Source organism: Hetaerina americana, unplaced genomic scaffold, assembly GCF_022747635.1.
Source record: "Hetaerina americana unplaced genomic scaffold, ioHetAmer1.1.p SCAF_6, whole genome shotgun sequence".
Classification (NCBI taxonomy): domain Eukaryota; kingdom Metazoa; phylum Arthropoda; class Insecta; order Odonata; family Calopterygidae; genus Hetaerina; species Hetaerina americana.
Window position 1 is genome coordinate 47,974,596 of NW_027287205.1, and position 18,326 is coordinate 47,992,921.

Genomic DNA, 18,326 nt, shown 5'->3' on the forward strand with positions numbered 1-18,326 from the left:
TTGTTATGATAATCTTATATTAATCCAAAGCAATAGCTAAGTGGGCATCAGTACTTACTTTTTTGCCTTCTTCAACAATGAGAGCTATAGCACGTCGCCCAAGTCCCCTATCATCCAACGCTGGGTTCTCAAGCCAACGGCGTGCCTGCTCTAGTCTTCCCCAGACGGTGTGTGCTGGCTGCTGTCTACCACCACCACCCCAGCCCCCAGGTCCACGCTCAGTACTGGTAACTGTTGTGGCCACCAACCGCTGCAAGTCTGCTAACTTTCCTTGTATGGCTCTGGATAAGCTGTGAGCCTGAAATTTTAAGTATTTTTCACTGTTTGATATAATTTAAAACTTTAAAAAAATCTTAACGGACATTTAATTTAATTATTTCATTAAACAGTTAAAAGTATGGAAATGGACCCAAAACATTACTTCAGAGATCCACATAGGAACTACAGTAAACTCTTGATTATCAGTGTGCGGATTATCTATTTTGCTGATTATCTGTGCTACTCTCTTCCCAGCACCTTGAAATTTTTATTAAATTAAAATTGTCAACATAATTAAATGCTTTGAAACTTTGATATACTTTTTGAAAATCTCAGATTTCTTCACAGTTTTCAATGCCACAAAATTAAATGTTGTCAACAGTATATACTGTTTTAATTTAGACATTTGTGAACTGTCCATACTTTCCCATCATTGTTTTCTTCGCATTCATTAGCCCTTAAATTCCATATTCTCCGTTAAGGTGAGCAAACACAAGTTTTACTATGCCATAAAGAAGTTATTAAATATCTACAATGCATTATTTTTATCAATGGCATATGAAGAGTACAAATTTGCATTAGCGTTATTTTTAACATTTCGTCCTTTGCCCATCATTTGTTTTTCCTACCCTCATGATTGGTTTAGTTTTCTGAGGAAAATAGGGTCTGCTATTCACTTCATGATAGTTTTGTGTTTTTGTAAAACTATAATTTCACCTTTGTAAAATGGTTGAAAAATGGGAAAAAATTACTTTTATTTGCTAAAAAACAGCAATCAATAACATAGAATGAAAAAATCAAGTTCCTTTACATATCACCACCACATTTTCTGCATATTTCTGTAATTCGTGTTTTTCGATAATCCCTGCTTCATCATGCAGCCATTAGCACAAATAATTGAGAGTTTACCGTAGTTATTTCAATACAGGCATTTCAAATAATGTCTAGAGAGATGAGAATTTATATGATTAAAATTGATTTGACATTTCCATATTTTCCTCGCCACACAAAAAGTTCACAATAATGAAATACAAAACCACTTAAATATCAGTCTATTCAAGGGTGCACATTTAGAGAATGTATGGAATACATTATGTAGTGGAATGCATCTTTTAAGAGTAAACTAACATCACCTAAAGTGACTTTATAAATACTGTTAATGAACTTGAAACAGAACTAAACATCAAGGATTCTCATTATGGCATTCTATATTGTTCACAATCAATATCTGTACGCTCCAGATACAATAGTCAAGGTCGTGATCATGACTAAAACCTGGGTTGATTTACAGTGTGGAGCACAGTTCATTTTTTTTTTCAAACATTAAAAACAATCTTTGATTTAAGTTTTTGCATACATTTATGTTTTCGTTTTCAATTAATTCTATCATTTAAAATTTAATATCAAGTAATTATTATGAAAATTAAGGAGAATAATCTAAAATAGTCTTTTTTAATAGGATTTAACTATTTCCATGATTCAAATGTATTACAGGAAGGGATAATCTCACCTGAGGGGATGCGCCTTTTCCTTCCTGACGCAGCTGACACAATGCATCTGTCATGGATGAAATGTCACCAACAAGCTTTCCAACAGCTTCGCCCTCTGCAGATCCTCCACTTCTTTCACAAACTCTCATCGCTTGCTCTAAGATTTGCCGTACACTCTTTTCACCTACACCACCCCTCAATGCCAGGGGATCCTTGAATAATAAATGGAACACATGTCATGAAAATGTAAAGAACTCTTCACCCAGCTCTTAAACACTTAACACTGGAAAGCACCAATTAAGACAAAGACTTGGGATGGTCTCTAAAAGCTATCACATCTCACAGTGAAATTAGGTCCTTGGAATGCAGAAGGAAGTAGAGACAGCAGGGGAAGGTTGGAATGCATTGGTTAGAATGAAGAGGATTGGGGGACAGAAAGATGACTTGCTGAATGAGATACTGATCAGAGACATTCTTCTAAACCCTGAAAAAGTATTTAATTGAAAAATATGGCCATGCTCTTCTGTTATTGGGGATTCTTATTCCTGATTGTAAACTCCTGTTGATGAATTTCCCATCATAAGATATGATGATAAGTGACCCTGCATCACCTTTAAGTTGAACAAAGATGATCACTTACCAAAGATGCAATCTGCAAACATATGCTACCCTTTCACTCATTTTGGGGAATCGGGACCTTCCTTCCCATACATGTGACCTGTACTGATGTAACCAGCTTTGAATTTTTCTTAATGTCATGGAGTTCTAGGGCACTTCTGGTTTATGAGAATACCTGATGCCTTAAACATTTCCTCAATTAGATTTTTGTACTTTTTCTCATACATTTTTAATGTTATGAACATTTTTTTTCAAAACTAAAATTCATAATTTTGAAATTTATGGTAATTCTTTAGGGGGTCTGTTCAATACATAACACCTTTTGCTCTACACACATTTATTCATTCCATCAAACTTTCCACTAGACTTCATGCAATACAAATGTTCTTCCTTTTCCTCCATCTTCCTCACCAATATTTCTATTTATATCCTAACTACCCCCTACCCTTAAATTCTTCCAACATCCACTCATAAAGCCTAGCCACAATTATAAAAAGATAAAATTAATAATACCTAGTACTTTGGAAAAATAATATTAAAATTATGATTACCTTTAATGAAATTGTGCAAACAAAAAAGGTTTATGCTCCATGTCATGAGCATGGCAGTGCCAAAAGAAAATATCTGAGAATGAACTTGGCACCAAAAGAAATGTCTTTCATAAATATGCTTGTATTTATAGGAAGAAAATTTCTGTTGTCTATTAAACTATCATGCTCGATTTTCCAGGATTAAGAAATAAAAAGAAGTTCATAATACCTCCAGCCAATCATGAGCTGCTTGCATTTTTCCTTGAATGGCATTAAGAGATCTTTTCATAACTGTGAGATCATCAGCTTCCCACTCATCTTCATCATAAGTTGTCAGCTGAAGAACACGTATAATTTCATTAAGTTCATCTGTCATCCTCTGTGAAAGATAATTGCGATTCTCTGCAGCTTCTTCTGCACCTTTCCCACCTGTTTAAAACAATAAATATTACTCAACCAACAGAAAAATTAAAATAAATATTATGCATCTCGTATACCCATACGTGGTTGGCAATGCACTCGTCTGCTAACACAAAGATAAGGGGCTGGGGAATACCTTAGTGATAGAAGGTCAGATAGTTTAACTCTGGCAGTAGTTCAGAAAACAAGTTAGTTGTAATGAAACCTGATAGGTCAAAATATGCATACTGCTCAGGATACCAGGACACACATGGTCCACCTACATCTAGCAGAATAAATCAACCTATGAAAAGGTGTTTGATTGTTATATACCATCCATTTGGAGTTTCTCTCATATTCATAACAGATTTTAACAAGTATTTCCAGAAACTAACGCGAAGACAGAATATATTGGGATGGTGAATTATTATTTATGGAAATGATTTATTTTCTTTAGAAACTAGATAGATTGGTGTATACAAAGTTCTCATGACCATCTGGGGTAGAAAACTTGGGAGGAAAGTTCCTCACACTCCATTATTTACATTCTTTCAATGATAACAAAAGTGCAGTAACAAAAATAAAACACAGGCTAGTGTTTTTTATTTATTTCAAATGCCATGCATTAACAGCCAAAACTTGTTTGCAGGAAAAAGAAGGTTGCTGCCTCGCAGATATGGAATATAGAATGAACTGAAAAGAGCAATGAATTCACAAAATATGTACCATTAAATGATACCAATCAAAAAATAAAAAATAATATTTTCATGTACATTGGAATGGATTCCTAATGGGAGCCCTCTATTCATAAAATAGTAATATTTAATTTTTAAATAAGTTAATTTTATAAAAAAGGAATTTTTATTAACTTTTAACAAGAAGCATACATTATTTCTTATGGCCTTGGATGTTAAATGTTAACTTTGAGGTAAAAACAGTACAAAAAATATCAAAAATTTTTCTTCCCACATAAAAAACCCACAATAATTACATAACCAGAGGCAGCAATACCTTGTATTATTAATTGGGACAAATTCCCATCTCGAAAATAAATGTAAACCATCAAAATGCAAAAAATCAAAAATACTACAATACAACAATCCTTACAAGTCAACGCAATACGAGGTCTGTCCAATAAATGTGCAAACTGAGGCCATAAAAACTTTATTTTGCGAAATTTAGTCTACATTGATTTCGTCCCCTTCAAAGTACTCTCCATTCGTCGCTATGTACTTATTCTTTCTTCTATTTCAGTGTTTAAAGCACCCTTGGCAGTCCTCGGCAGTTAGGCTTTTTAGTTTTCTCGTTGATTCTTACTTTATTGGGTCCACATCTTCCCACTGATGCCCCCTCATCACATTTTTTGCCTTTTGGGAATAGGAAAAAGTCGCATGAGGCAAGACCTGGTTAATAAGGAGGATGATCAAGGATGGTGATTGAATATTTCGCCAGAAACTGGCAAACAAACAATGCTGAATGTGCAGGTTTATTGTCACGGTGAAGGATCCAGCTTTGAGTCAAATTTGGTCTCACACAACAAACGCGATCTCTCAAACGCTTGTTAAATGTAAGGTAAAACTCAGCACTTACTGTTTGTCCTTCACAAAGAGATTCATGATGAACAATATCTTCGACATCAAAGAAAACCAGGAGCATGGCTTTGATTTTCAAACGGCTTTTTCTTGATTGTTTTGGTTTTATTTCATCCACTTGAAAACGGATGTTTTCTTCTGAGCATTATCACCGTAAACAGCTGTCAACATTTCAGTAATTTCTTGATAACTTTTACTGCACTTCACCAAAAAACTTGATGCTGATTCATTGCTCCGTGATTATGTCAATTTCCATTTTTGGCCTTCAGTAAAAACAAGAGCAACAGAAACTAACATAGCTGGCACCATAGGCACAGCTCGACTATCTACCAAGCACAGATGGCTCATTGAGTCTGAGGCAACTAGCGCCTCTAGTGGGCGGGGCTACAATCCATCTCATGGCTGCCAGATTGCACCAGTTTGCATATTTATTGGATAGACGTCTAATACTCAACATAAATAAATATAATGCACACTCATGGTTATCATATTGATATAATACTGATTTAATTAAAATATTTTTAATTAACGTCATGCTCCACTGTAAAATGTGCAAACTAAATGCTGCACTTTTTATATTAATATTATTACTTTTAAAAAACATTGAAGGTTTTGTGTTAATGACAAGCATGAACCTGAGATTATGCTCACAATCTTGGCCACTACAGGTCAAAGAATATATAACTGTTTAGGAAAAGGCCAAAAACATCACATTTATACGCAAAAGGGGATTGCGACAGATATGATCCGTAATGCTCAAAAATGAGGGTACAAAGAAATGGTGACTTACCCTGAGCTATAATATGTATAAATATCTTCATACTGCAAATCAAAATGGGAGCAAGAGTTTTCACTTGTTCAAGGCACCTGGTGAGAATTTCTCGATGAACTTGGTGAGTTAGTTCCTTTTCACGGGCCCCCACTTCCCTTGAAACCTATTTTGTAAAGGGTGAAACAGCAAACAAAAAAAATTAATACTTCTTTATTAGGTATAGAAACACTTTCTACAATTTAGAAAAGCAGGGTAAAACGAGAACACACAACATGGGCATTCCACATATTTATTTAATTAAGTAATTTACCGGTTAAGTCAGGTTTTGGATGGACACAACAACCAAATCAATATTTTGTTGCTCCTAACATAACACAACCCAACATCCAATTCTGCAACAAGTTCCTCTTCATCTCTGTGTACTTCCTCCCTCCCTACATCCCATCCAACATCCCAATCCTATTCCTGCCTTTTCCTCCTTTGCCTAACATTCTCCCTTCTATTACACTCTTCAACATCCAACTGCCAATCAATATGGTTTTCATCTATTTTTCCTGCCGCCCAGTGATTCTAACTAACAATCCCCTCTTCTGGCCCACCATACTTAACACTTCCTCATTTGTTTTCCTATTGGTCCATTTCACCATCTCCACATCCACATTTCAAAAACCTTATTTCTTTGTCTATCCACCTGCTACAATGACTGTGTTTCCATGCCTTGCATAATTTTGCTCTGTATCAAAGTTTTGATGAGCCTTTTCTTAACATCTTCGCTCAACATGCCTGTCATCAACTCCCTCCTCCTGGTGAAAGCCTCTTTGCCTAGTGCCATTCTTCCCAAGTCCCTCCTACATGGAACATTTTCATCCAAAACACTTCCTAGATACGTAAACTGCTCCACCTACTGTAGTTTCTGCCTTCCTATTTTAACATTTGACTTAACCTTTCTCTTCCTGGAAAATTGCAGAACTTTTATTTATTTACATTGATTCTCATTCTGTGTCCATTGCACTGAATTTCCAATTCACCTAATATTACTTGCAACCCCTTGGTGGACTGCCAAACAATAGCTTGGTTATCAGTAAAGCTAGCTGACTTTACAAATTGCCCACCAAATTTCATTCCTACCTTGTTCTTCCCATGCCTCTTCAATCATTTCCTCCATGTATATGTTGAACAGCACCACTGGTAATGGGCAACCCTGCCATGCACCTCTTCCTAACACTGCCCATCCGGACTCCCCATTCCCCATTCGCACCTGAGCAGTCTGAGACATGTACAGGTTGCGGATTAGCATCCTCTCCCTCCAATCTATTCCTATTTTCTGCAATATACTCATTAGTTTTTCCCAATTCACTCTATCAAATGCTTTTTCGAAATCTACGAAACAGGCAAATACCTCCTGGTTGTGTTCTATATTCCTCTTGATTAATAATCTCATTACTGCAATGGCATCACGCATACCTCTCCACTTCCTAAACCCAAACTGGTCATCCCCAAAATAATCATTTACCCTACTCTATCCTTTTGTTGATGATCCTGAGAACAACTTATGCTGCATGGGATAGCAAACTTATTGTTCTGTAGTCCTCACATGATGTAGCCTTTACCTTTTTTGGAATAGGAACTAACACTTATCTCAGTAAGTCTTCCAGCCAGATTCCTTCTTCATAGATACTACGAATCAGTCCATATAGAGTCTTCCTCCCACATTTTCCTAAACATTTCACTAGATCCATAGGAATGTTATCTACCCCCTGGCCTTATTTGGTTCCATCTCCCTTAATGCCCTTTCTATCTCATATTTGAATATGCCTGGATCTAAGCCATCTTCCTCTACGTCATGTTACTTTTCTACGTCTCACCTTGTTGGCCTAAGTTCTTTACATAAAGTTCTTCTATACATTCCTTCCATCTCTTTTGAATCTTTCCCGTTTCAATTTCTATCATACCCAACTTATCTCTAACTGTCAACACAGATCTTCCCTTCTTACTTCCCAATAGTGATTTAACCTCACTGTATAGCGCACCAATTTCACCCTTTCTCTGCAAACTTCCCATTTCCTTGCACTGCCTCTTCCACCACGCTTCTTTTGCTTTATTTGTTGCCTGCCTCAATTAATTATTTAACTCTTTGTACTTCCTTCTGCCTAGCTCTGTATTTACATTCTTCCATTTTCTTCTCTCGTGTATCTTTGTAATCATCTCCTCTGTGATCCATGGTTTCCTTGTCCTTTTCCTATTAAAGGTTCCTGTAGTTTCATTAGCCACTTTCGATATCCTTTCTTGAGAGTCCCATTTTTCTTGGATTGTACTCAGCTCTTCACCATCCTCCATGGTTTCCTCTACAGCCTGCTGGTACTCCTTCCTTGTCAATCCATTTAATGCTTCTACATTCCATTTCCTAACCCTGTCTTATCTTTTTGAAACGGCCGCTACATTTCATTACAACTAAATTGTGGTCAGAGTCTGCATCCACTCCTAGGAAGCTGTGCGAATTCATCACACTTTTCCTAAACCTGTGCCTTACCAAAATATAATCTAACTGATACCTTTCTATGTCACCTGGCATTTTCCATAACAAAAGAAAACATAATAATAAATGCAATAAAGTAAATTATGGCAACAAAGTTAAAGGCAATAGGTAACATCCATGTAAGATTACTTAATGATCACAAAAAGTGGAAATTAGAACTTTCATGTGCTTAATCAGATTTTTAATGAGGGAGGAGTTTGGCCAAAATACTGTTACACCACTGTTAATTTCCACTCCAAAAAATTAAAGAAGCTATTTAAAAAGAATATAGAGAACATGATTATCAATGAAGAAATGTTTGTAACCATCCCTGATAAAGAAAAAATGAAACAGAGTAAGATTATATCTGAGTGGGACAATAAGTGTCCACTTAAAGGGTATTCAGGAGGAAAAGAAGAGATCCAAGGTAATTTATAATTGGTTAAAGATTCATGCTCAATGGATGCACTGCCTTAAGGTTGCCAAGAGGAACAAATGATTTCTATTACTTATAAAAACATTACTTATATTCAATAGTCCAAATAGTGACATTTGGACATAACAACAATAAAATACTATTAAACAGTAAACATACCTTACTCAAACAGGGACTAAGATCTTTCAAAAATTGCACAAGGTCTTCCATTGTTTCAATCACTTCGGCCACAGCTAGATAATCCAACACTCGCTTGCACTCCCTGATAATTTTTCTTACTTCTGACTCATCAAAACATAAGAGGAGAGCAGATGTGCCTTGAAGAATTCCACGAGAGCCTTCAATCAACTTCTTTCTGAGGATTTTATCAAAACCACATATAGTCTCAGCACCAAAAAATAACCAGCAGATTTCATTTCAAAATTAATACATTTTATCAAATTAGCACATACATTCTGATCTATCTTGGGAGGTCAGTGGCATAAAAAAATGCCACTACCCCTTTATTGACAAGCTCTGTATCTCTCCTTGCCACCAGCAAAAGGCAGCCATTTTGTTATTTGCAGATGACACATTTCCCTTCTATATGTATACATTGGTATCTTGATTTGAGAACATAATTCAATCTCGCACACCATTTGTTATCACAAAATTTAGTTTTCCATTTTATCTGATGGGAAATCAATTAAGCCATTCCAAGATATAGAATTTTGGAAAAATTTCAAAAATGCTTTTATGCATAATTATTGATAAAATCTTTCATTTTACATGCCTTGTATATATTAAATAAAAAAGGGTTGCCATAGTCCAGAGGTTAAGCATTGGACTACTGACAGGAGGGTCCAGGTTTGATTCCCGGGCAAGCCTCGCTAGGCACCTGCAGCTGCACCCAAACTGTGTGATTTTTCGGGTACCAGATCTTCCTGGGAAACCATAACCGGCACAGGGAAAGGAACTGCCCCCCCTACGCTGATGAGTGAATTTCACATGCCGTCAGGCTTAGTACTGGGTGAACTCTACCATCACCTAGCAAACTGACCTTCAGGTTAATTAATGAGTTTAAGTTTTTTACAGCATACAAATAATCTTTCACCAAACTTTTGAAGTTCAAATTTCTTATAAATGGTTTTGTAGTTGTAGCTACATTGTGTAGCACAATGAAATTGTCTCCACATGTCCGGCATACTTTTTAAATATCATTATTCATGATGTTCATAGAACTGCATGGCCAAAGAAGAATATGAAGAGTAAGGGAAGTGATCACATGGAAGACAAGAGAGGAGCACAAACAAAGACTAGAAAAGGGAGCCACATCACTTTTCAAAAATATAGGGGGGCTCTCAGCATGCCTAAGGTATTTGGTAAACTGTAAAGATCATTCAGTTCTGTGCCCACTTCTGTAGATAACATTTTCTAGCGGTTGAGTTATAACTAGACACCAGTTAATGGTGAATCATTCAGGCTCTCAAACCAATGGTCAGACATGATACTCCAAACGAACCTGGCCATTTTACACAATTTTAATTCATTCACTCCAGAAATATTTTAAAGACCAAATTCTTAGACCTCAAAATCAACTTTAAGGAAAAGAACTTTGGCCACACTATATTTCAACCTCTCAAAATGCAAGAACTAATAAATACCAGGGCAATCTCCTATAAAACTAGAGTGCATAAAAACATAAAAATATGTAAGCTTTTTATCTCACCTTGCTGGCCCAGAAAATGGATCTGCTTTGAGCATAGAGGAGGCTTCTTCAAGGAATTTTGAAGCACCTTCTACCCTTACAAGAGCAGAAGGCATGTCCTGCTTCAGGATTGGATCATCTGAGCTGTTGATAGTTTCTCTTCCAACCTGGAGTTATAGACATTAAATTCAAATAAACACGTGCAAAAAAGAGCAGATAAGCAGAATATTGAGCAGGTTATGATTAGATTATAAATACAAATAATGATAAGATTAGAAAGCTGAGATATTTAAATAATCAAATACTAATAAAAAAATAGCAGAATTACCTCCAACACAAAAAATCTTTATTGATGTTTGTAATCACATTTTCGTAACTATGAATTGCCATACACAATTAAAGGGTATAAATAGTACCTTAACAAGATTAGCCACAGCTCGACTGACAGCATACACTGGCCTTTCAAGGTCAGGCATTGCATTTCCATCTTCAGCTTCTTCATGAAGAATCACAAGGCGGGAGACCTATTATAATGATGATAGTAATAATCACTTACAATGTCAAGTTAAGAAAATACAACACAAAAAGAATTTTAAAATATACACTGGTGAGAGCAAAACATTTACTTTCCATGAGAACTTAGATTGACAGCATTCTAAGATATGATATGACGGACAATACATCTAAATGACAACTCAGTAACACTAAAAAATAATTTCCTAAAAAATTAATGGATTGCATATGTCCACCAAAATAATATAATTTCATGGGATTAGTTGACTTTTGAAGTTTTCTGAAGTAGAACATTCACTGGTTTACATAAGGACCAATGTAAACTCCACCACAGCTAACCTTGTAGGCTTCCGCAGGACCAAGTGCATACTTAATAAATTCTTTTGGAAAAGAGGAGAAGACTTTTATAACTATGACCGAAGGAAGAGGAAAACTATTTGGGCAGTCCGTGAGGCATAAAAGTTTACAGAAGAACATAATGAAATTAATGTTAAAAACAGTCGAAGATTGAGGAGATGAATTATGGCATACAGGTTATGGCATATATCAATGCATAGATTTGGAAGTAGTAGTATTTAGGGGAGGCGACCAACAGCTGAGGTCATTTGCGCCATTAGGGATGGACAGGAAAGGATGAAGGGTGGAGAGAAACCCGGCGTCGGCGTTAGCCTACTCTTTACGAAAGGCGCCAAGGGGTCCGCAGTTTAACGTCCCATCCGACAGACAGCGTACTCACTCAAAGTGCCCTCCACAAAGAACCTCAAGTAGGGATCGAGATACCACTGAAAAATATTCAACACCGGCGGGATTTGAACCCGAGCCCTCTGGGTGGGAATCCAATACGATAGCCACCACATCAATCCCGATCCCCGTTCGCTTCCGTAGAAGTCGGGTTTACGCACCAATGAATTCTGACTTACGTATAATTAAGACAATAGGTTAAAGCTAACAGTTTGAATATTTTCATCGACCCTTTTACTTAAAAAACATCATATTAATTTGAAGTAATGCTCGATTATAATGTATTTAATACTCGCTGCCGCATGTCCTGGTGGATGCAATACGTGCATATTTGAACTCTCCTCATTCAAACCCTCTGTCTTCCACTTCGTTTCCCCTCTTTTTTTATTCCTACTTCTTTTAATCGAATGTTTCCCTGTTTTCTCTCACTTCAATATTGTCCACTCTACCATTTTTTATAGATTCATTGTCTGTTCTAGGTTCTAGGCTGTCACTAGGTTCTGAAATGCCATTTTTTTCTCAAATTCTCAATTAATCAAGGGATTCTATCTATATGAAAGGTAGGTTTTTGACATTCTGAAAAATATTCAACACCGCCAGGATTTGAACCCTCGCCCTCATGTTGGGAAGCCAGTACGATAGCCCCCGCACCATCTCGATCCCCTACTGACTGATTTTAAGCATTTTACTCTAAACAGAGGGCATGTGCAAATAAATGCACCTTAAAATTCATGAATCCGACAACCTTAGTACGGCTTAAGTGAATGGTAAATATGTTAGTAAACATTTCGATTGCAAGACGGAAACGAATTTTCATTCGTTTCCGTCATGCAATTCGTTAATTTCCGCACTTCTTAAGCACCTAATAGTAACTAAATATTTACGGTTCAGGTAAAAGATTTGATTAATTCGTTCAAATGGACCATATAAATAATTGTAAGGTATTGCGTAGGATATAAATTTTGTCGACAAAATAAACATTGAGGTGGCATCAGGTAGCGCGACTGCAGGGAAGGGGGAAGGTGATGTGAGGTTCACCGTCACTGGCCATTCACAAGAATGAGGCAGCGGTAGAAATCGGAAAATTCAAAACAGATACAGAAGACACCGAGATCTAAAAGGAATTACGGCGAAATTAATGGAAATCAGATGAACATATCAGACTGAAAACGCGTAATTGTAATAAAAAATCGACTTTCGAGTTACTCGAACCAAAACACTTTTCAAGAATTGAAAAACACGCAGTGTGTTATTGACGCTGGACTATATTATGCTTTAAAGGTGATCCTTAAAGTATCTCCAGTTCTTGCAGCTTTCATTTAGTTCCGCCTGAAAACAGGTGGTGACGCAAATATTTAAGAGACGCGGAGCTCCAAAATTTTTAACCCAAGCCATTGAGCTTATCTCTTCTTTAATAATGTGAGATTCAACGTCTTACGCTTAAAATTTATTCATTAAAGAATAACTGACATTTTAGCATCACACTTTTATAGTTAAATGATAATAAAGAACTTTTCACCTTTCATTTCTTCGGCTTAAATTTTGCTTTTTTTATATAGATGTCTCATTTTATTTTTTGTCAAGTTGACGCCCAGAATAGCCACGGGACCATTAGGTATGTAAGCAGCAATTTAGTGGCTCCATATGCCTTACCAAAAAACAATAAACTATAAGCTTTCATTCTGCAATATAATCGGTAGCGTAGAAGTAACCAAAGGAGTATTTTGTCTGGTGCATGGCGGATGAGATGTTATTCGGTCGATTTTGGTCGATTCGGTCGACTTTATCAATTAATTGTTGGTCGCTCTTTCATATAGTAATGTGAAAGCTTCTCACTATATATATGGTGTTTAAACGCACTCTGACATTAGATCGCAAAAATCACTCGGTGATAGGCTAAACTTATTTATACATGTATGCCACTGTCACGAACAGAGCATTATCCCCCTCACTAAAAACATCAAACAAAAATTTTTCTGTGCAGTAGAAGACGGGGACACTAATGTCACAGAATGTCTTCACTCTGTGACAGAATGATCGAAAAATTCTTTATTCTACCACAACCATTTTCTACTCAGGATGAAAGACTCAGAAAAAGAATACTTTGCGATATATAAAAGGGGTGCTTTACTGAGAATCAATTTTAATACCGTGGAGATGATACATATAACTGACACCATTGTCATTACTGAATTTGCACACGTTGGCTGCGCGTCTTACGAAAACACCAGACTGGCCTAGAGGTGTAGAAACTGCCCTAATCGAGAATTCATTCTTTTTGGAAATGAATATCTTTTCTACTGAGTGAATCTCATTATTCCATTTTAATACGAGCTTTTATGGCGTTTTCCTATACATGCAATTGAACAGGGCTCAACAAGAGCAGCGGAGCAAGATAGGTGCGCGAGAATTATGAAGTCAGGCTATTATGAATGTGGACAAAATGAATAGATAGAAGTGTAGGGGCCTCATGTGTTATCAATTTGAAAAAAAATAAGCGCGTAAAATGAATTCTCTTTGAAATTTTCATAAGTTTTCATTAACCAACAGGTGAGGGAACAAATTCGTCCAAATTCGTCGTAAGGTTACGCTTTATAGCACCTAATAGCATATTTCTCACATAACATTCTCTTTAACATACCCATTCTTTTCCTCTTCCTTCCTCCTCTTAACGTCCATCCCTCTATTACAGCCTTCAACATCCCATCACCGATCATAATGCTGTTGTTTTCCTGATGTACCCTCTCCATATTTCCTGCCTCCTCCAGATTTCTCTCAACAATCCCCTCTCCTCCCTCAACATGCCTCACACTTCATTTGATTTCATTTCTGTCCACTTCACATTTTCAATTTTTCTCCACACCCACACTACAAAACCCTCCGATCTGTATTACGATGACCTCGCTTCATGGGTGTGCATATAAAAAGCCTGTAATATAGAAAAATTCTTCCCGGTGGTAATGATAACTGGGATTTTAGGTGAAAACCCAGTAATATTTTATTACAAACTGAAGGAAACAGCATGAAAATTCCAGATCTATTGCAGGAGCTAACCTGGAATAGTTTATTTTAGGATTCTCTTGTTTCCTGATACGAAACACCAATGTCTTTTCGTGGTTCGAGAGAATCGAACACGCTATTTGTCCTATGTTCCTTATCGCAAGTACCCGTATGCCACTGGGTTTGTTAATTCAATGGTTTGAGCATCTATTTAGAGAAAATTCATAATCACTGAGTTTCTATCTGCCATCAGAGCGTTCACCAAGGGAATTTAAGACGGTGCATACGAAAAAGTAGGAATTTATCCACGTCTTATAGAGCTTCAAACATGAGTAATTTTAATGACATCGCCAATAATTCAGGGGCCGAAATAGAAAATCTGGTGTTAAATTAATTCGAATCTCAGGCGTTTTAATTCTCAGTGCGTTCAATAAAAAGCTGAATTTGGATATACTCAGAGGAAAACCTGTTCTTAAGGAGGCTGGGACACGACAGAATGCAAATACATGATAATTTTGTGCGAAATGAAATATTAGGGGCATTTTACTCTTTTTTAAATAGCACACAACCATCAAGTGATTTAAACTTGCTGCTGTAAGAGCTCAGGAGAGTCCCCGCAGAATTTGACGACAGAATTATAAGTTGGAGTGTTAGAGGGGTTAAAGAGTGACCCTAAACGTTTACTCAACTGAGTATCGCAGGAGGGAAAAATCTTAATGGTAGAACATAAAATGGCGTCACGACGCTTAAATCTCTCTCTAGCCTTCTTCCACCACCGCTCGAGTGTAACACCTGAAAATGACGCCAATTTAGTCACTATGGCTTCAGTAAATCCTCGCCGTGACGAGTGGATTGCAATTTACCTGATCCTTCTAGCGAATACAACATTCCTTAAGACGCTGACGCTCGCTGCTTGAAAGTTCAAAAAACAAGAAATTTTCAGAAAGCAACGTCTATGAGAAGAGTGCAGAGGATAACACTATAATCCATTAATCCTGATCTATTTAATAGGATGGGATACCACTAATGGTTCAATTAATCTAGCCATGGCTAACTTGTGGTCGAGGATAACCAAAATCCAGCATCATCCTTCGCAGGACGACGAAATTCAACTCTCCTCCCAAAGTATGACGTCACCGTGGGTAGCGTCGAAGCCTTCAACGAAGAGTAATCAAATGGAGCGATCAAGGGCTTGTCTCTGACATATGTGACAAGGAAGGGGAGTTTGCGAGAAAGATGACGTCACTTCAGGGCCATCATGGAAGATTTCCGAAGTTTCCACAAATGGATGAGGCCGAAAGGGCGAATTAATTTAAGTATATGAAGTATTTTTCGCAACAAGCAGACGATAAAACATGTTTAATCACTGAGAAATCTTAACATATGTGATATTTAGTATGTTTGCAATAAGGTGATAAAATATTCTTTCATTAACCTACTGTCATTATGTGCATGGTTTTCGGCAAGTAAAACGACGATAATATATCTTTTTAACACCATTTTTGAAATTTCATTAAGGCTAGATAATAGAGATTATTCTTAAATCAATTTTATTAATCAGATTGCTTTCCAAGAAAAATGCGAAATTTCCTTATCATCACACATGTAGATTCGACCAATCGCGAAAATCCATTGAATATTCAATATCGGCAAATAATCGTAATATCTCGATTCATTTTTCGATTTCTTTTCTTGCAAACTCGCAATGTAATTATCGGAATGATCTTCGGCAAAAAAAGATATCAAGCATAAAAACAAGTAGGAAGTTCAAAAGATAAATTTCCTGAGTGGAGTGTCGAACATCAATTGAAGGATTTTGTAATAACCATTAGATTTGTATATACGAGGGTCATCCGGAAAGTAGTACCCGTTCGTGAAATAAAGACACAAAAGTAAATATTAACAAACATAAAAAATTTTATTTGAAAGAGGATACTTTAAACTACTTCTCAACATAATCTCCAAGCAAATTAAGGCATTTGTCATAACGTGTGACAAGTTTCTGTATTCCTGCTGCATAGTCCTTCGCCGCCAGCTCATTGAGATACGCGAGGGACCCATCTTGCACAAATTTTTGCATAATGCAGATGGTGTTTAACAATTTCATGAACAATTGTTCGAGAAACATTGGGAAAATGCTCACAGATGTCATCAATTGTGACGCGCCGATCGTTCCTCACGAATTCGTCAACTGAGCTCACCAGTTGGTCTGTAATGACAGACGGTCTCCCCGAACGCTCATCGTCGTGTGTGTTCCCCCTCCCCATGTTGAAGTTGCGACACCACCGCCGAACAGACGACTCGTCCATTACATTGTCTCCATACACCTCCTTTAATTGGCGATGAATATCACATGGGCGAACGTTTCTTGCATTGAGGAATTTAATCACTGCCCTCACTTCACAACTGGCGGCGTTCTCAATTTTTTTAAACATTGTAAACAATCACAGAAACAACACAGGCAATGCTAGCGTCACGCAACTTGGCTCAGAGAAGGCAGACAAGCCACTGAAGCTATCTGACCTCGTCCAGCGGCTACTCGCGTCGTCAGCACTTCATGCGGCACGAACGGGTACTACTTTCCGGATGACCCTCGTACGAGCAAATGTAAAATGTAAATACGAATGTAATGAAACCAATAAATCTTCAAGAGACTTGGACCAGTATTCAGTTCACCCACAAATTCAGCAGTCATATTCGAACTGCAGGTTAAAATTAGCGCAATAACCGTTGGGCATCTTACTCAAACCCCGTATAACGGCGGTTTCTCCCCCAAACGGAAACTCATTCGTTTTTTTTTCAAATGATATACACCGTAAGGAAGTGTTAAGTATTTTTATTTCTAAGTATTGTGAGGAATTCCTCACAATACTTAGAAATAAAGAGTCTTTAAGTACTGTCAAAAACCTACCTTTCATATAGATAGAATCCCTTGATTAATTGAGAATTTGAGAAAAAATGGCATTTCAGAACCTAGGTTACACAGACAATGAATCTATAAAAAATGGTAGAGTGGACAATATTGAAGTGAGAGAAAACAGGGAAACATTCGATTAAAAGAAGTAGGAATAGAAAAAAGAGGGGAAACGAAGTGGAAGACAAAGGGTTTGAATGAGGAGAGTTCAAATATGCACGTATTGCATCCACCAGGACATGCGGCAGCGAGTATTAAATACATTATAATCGAGCATTACTTCAAATTAATATGATGTTTTTTAAGTAAAAGGGTCGATGAAAATATTCAAACTGTTAGCTTTAACCTATTGTCTTAATTATACGTAAGTCAGAATTCATTGGTGCGTAAACCCGACTTCTACGGAAGCGAACGGGGATCGGGATTGATGTGGTGGCTATCGTATTGGATTCCCACCCAGAGGGCTCGGGTTCAAATCCCGCCGGTGTTGAATATTTTTCAGTGGTATCCCGATCCCTACTTGAGGTTCTTTGTGGAGAGCACTTTGAGTGAGTACGCCGTCCGTCGGATGGGAGGTTAAGCTGCGGACCCCTTGACGCCTTTTGTAAAGGGTAGGCTAATGCCGACGCTGGGTTTCTCTCCACCCTTCATCCTTTTCTGTCCATCCCCTATGGCGCAAATGACCTCAGCAGTCGCTCGCCTCCCCTAAATACTACTGCTACTGGAAGCGGACTCAGCCGGTTTCAATCTCTGTTCGAAGCCAACCGATCCTGTTCAAGCGATTTCAGGTGACTTGGCCGATAACAGATATGAAAACTTTTCACTACTTGTATAAGCGGGACATTGCCTATTAGAAAAATG

General features: G+C 37.2%; 1 protein-coding gene across 6 annotated transcripts in view; it reads right to left on the reverse strand.

Moving 5' to 3' along the window:
* Positions 1-18,326, reverse strand: part of Vinc (vinculin) — an 81,882-nt gene that overhangs the window by 56,228 nt on the left and 7,328 nt on the right. For all 6 annotated transcript variants that reach the window (XM_071594330.1, XM_071594329.1, XM_071594326.1 and 3 more), the window contains exons 2-8: positions 10,714-10,821; positions 10,319-10,464; positions 8,770-8,965; positions 5,678-5,822; positions 3,126-3,325; positions 1,769-1,960; positions 59-298 (exon numbers count right to left, since the gene is read on the reverse strand). In XM_071594330.1, the coding sequence (XP_071450431.1) occupies positions 59-298; positions 1,769-1,960; positions 3,126-3,325; positions 5,678-5,822; positions 8,770-8,965; positions 10,319-10,464; positions 10,714-10,821 (1,227 nt within the window). The remainder of the gene's footprint in view (positions 1-58; positions 299-1,768; positions 1,961-3,125; positions 3,326-5,677; positions 5,823-8,769; positions 8,966-10,318; positions 10,465-10,713; positions 10,822-18,326) is intronic.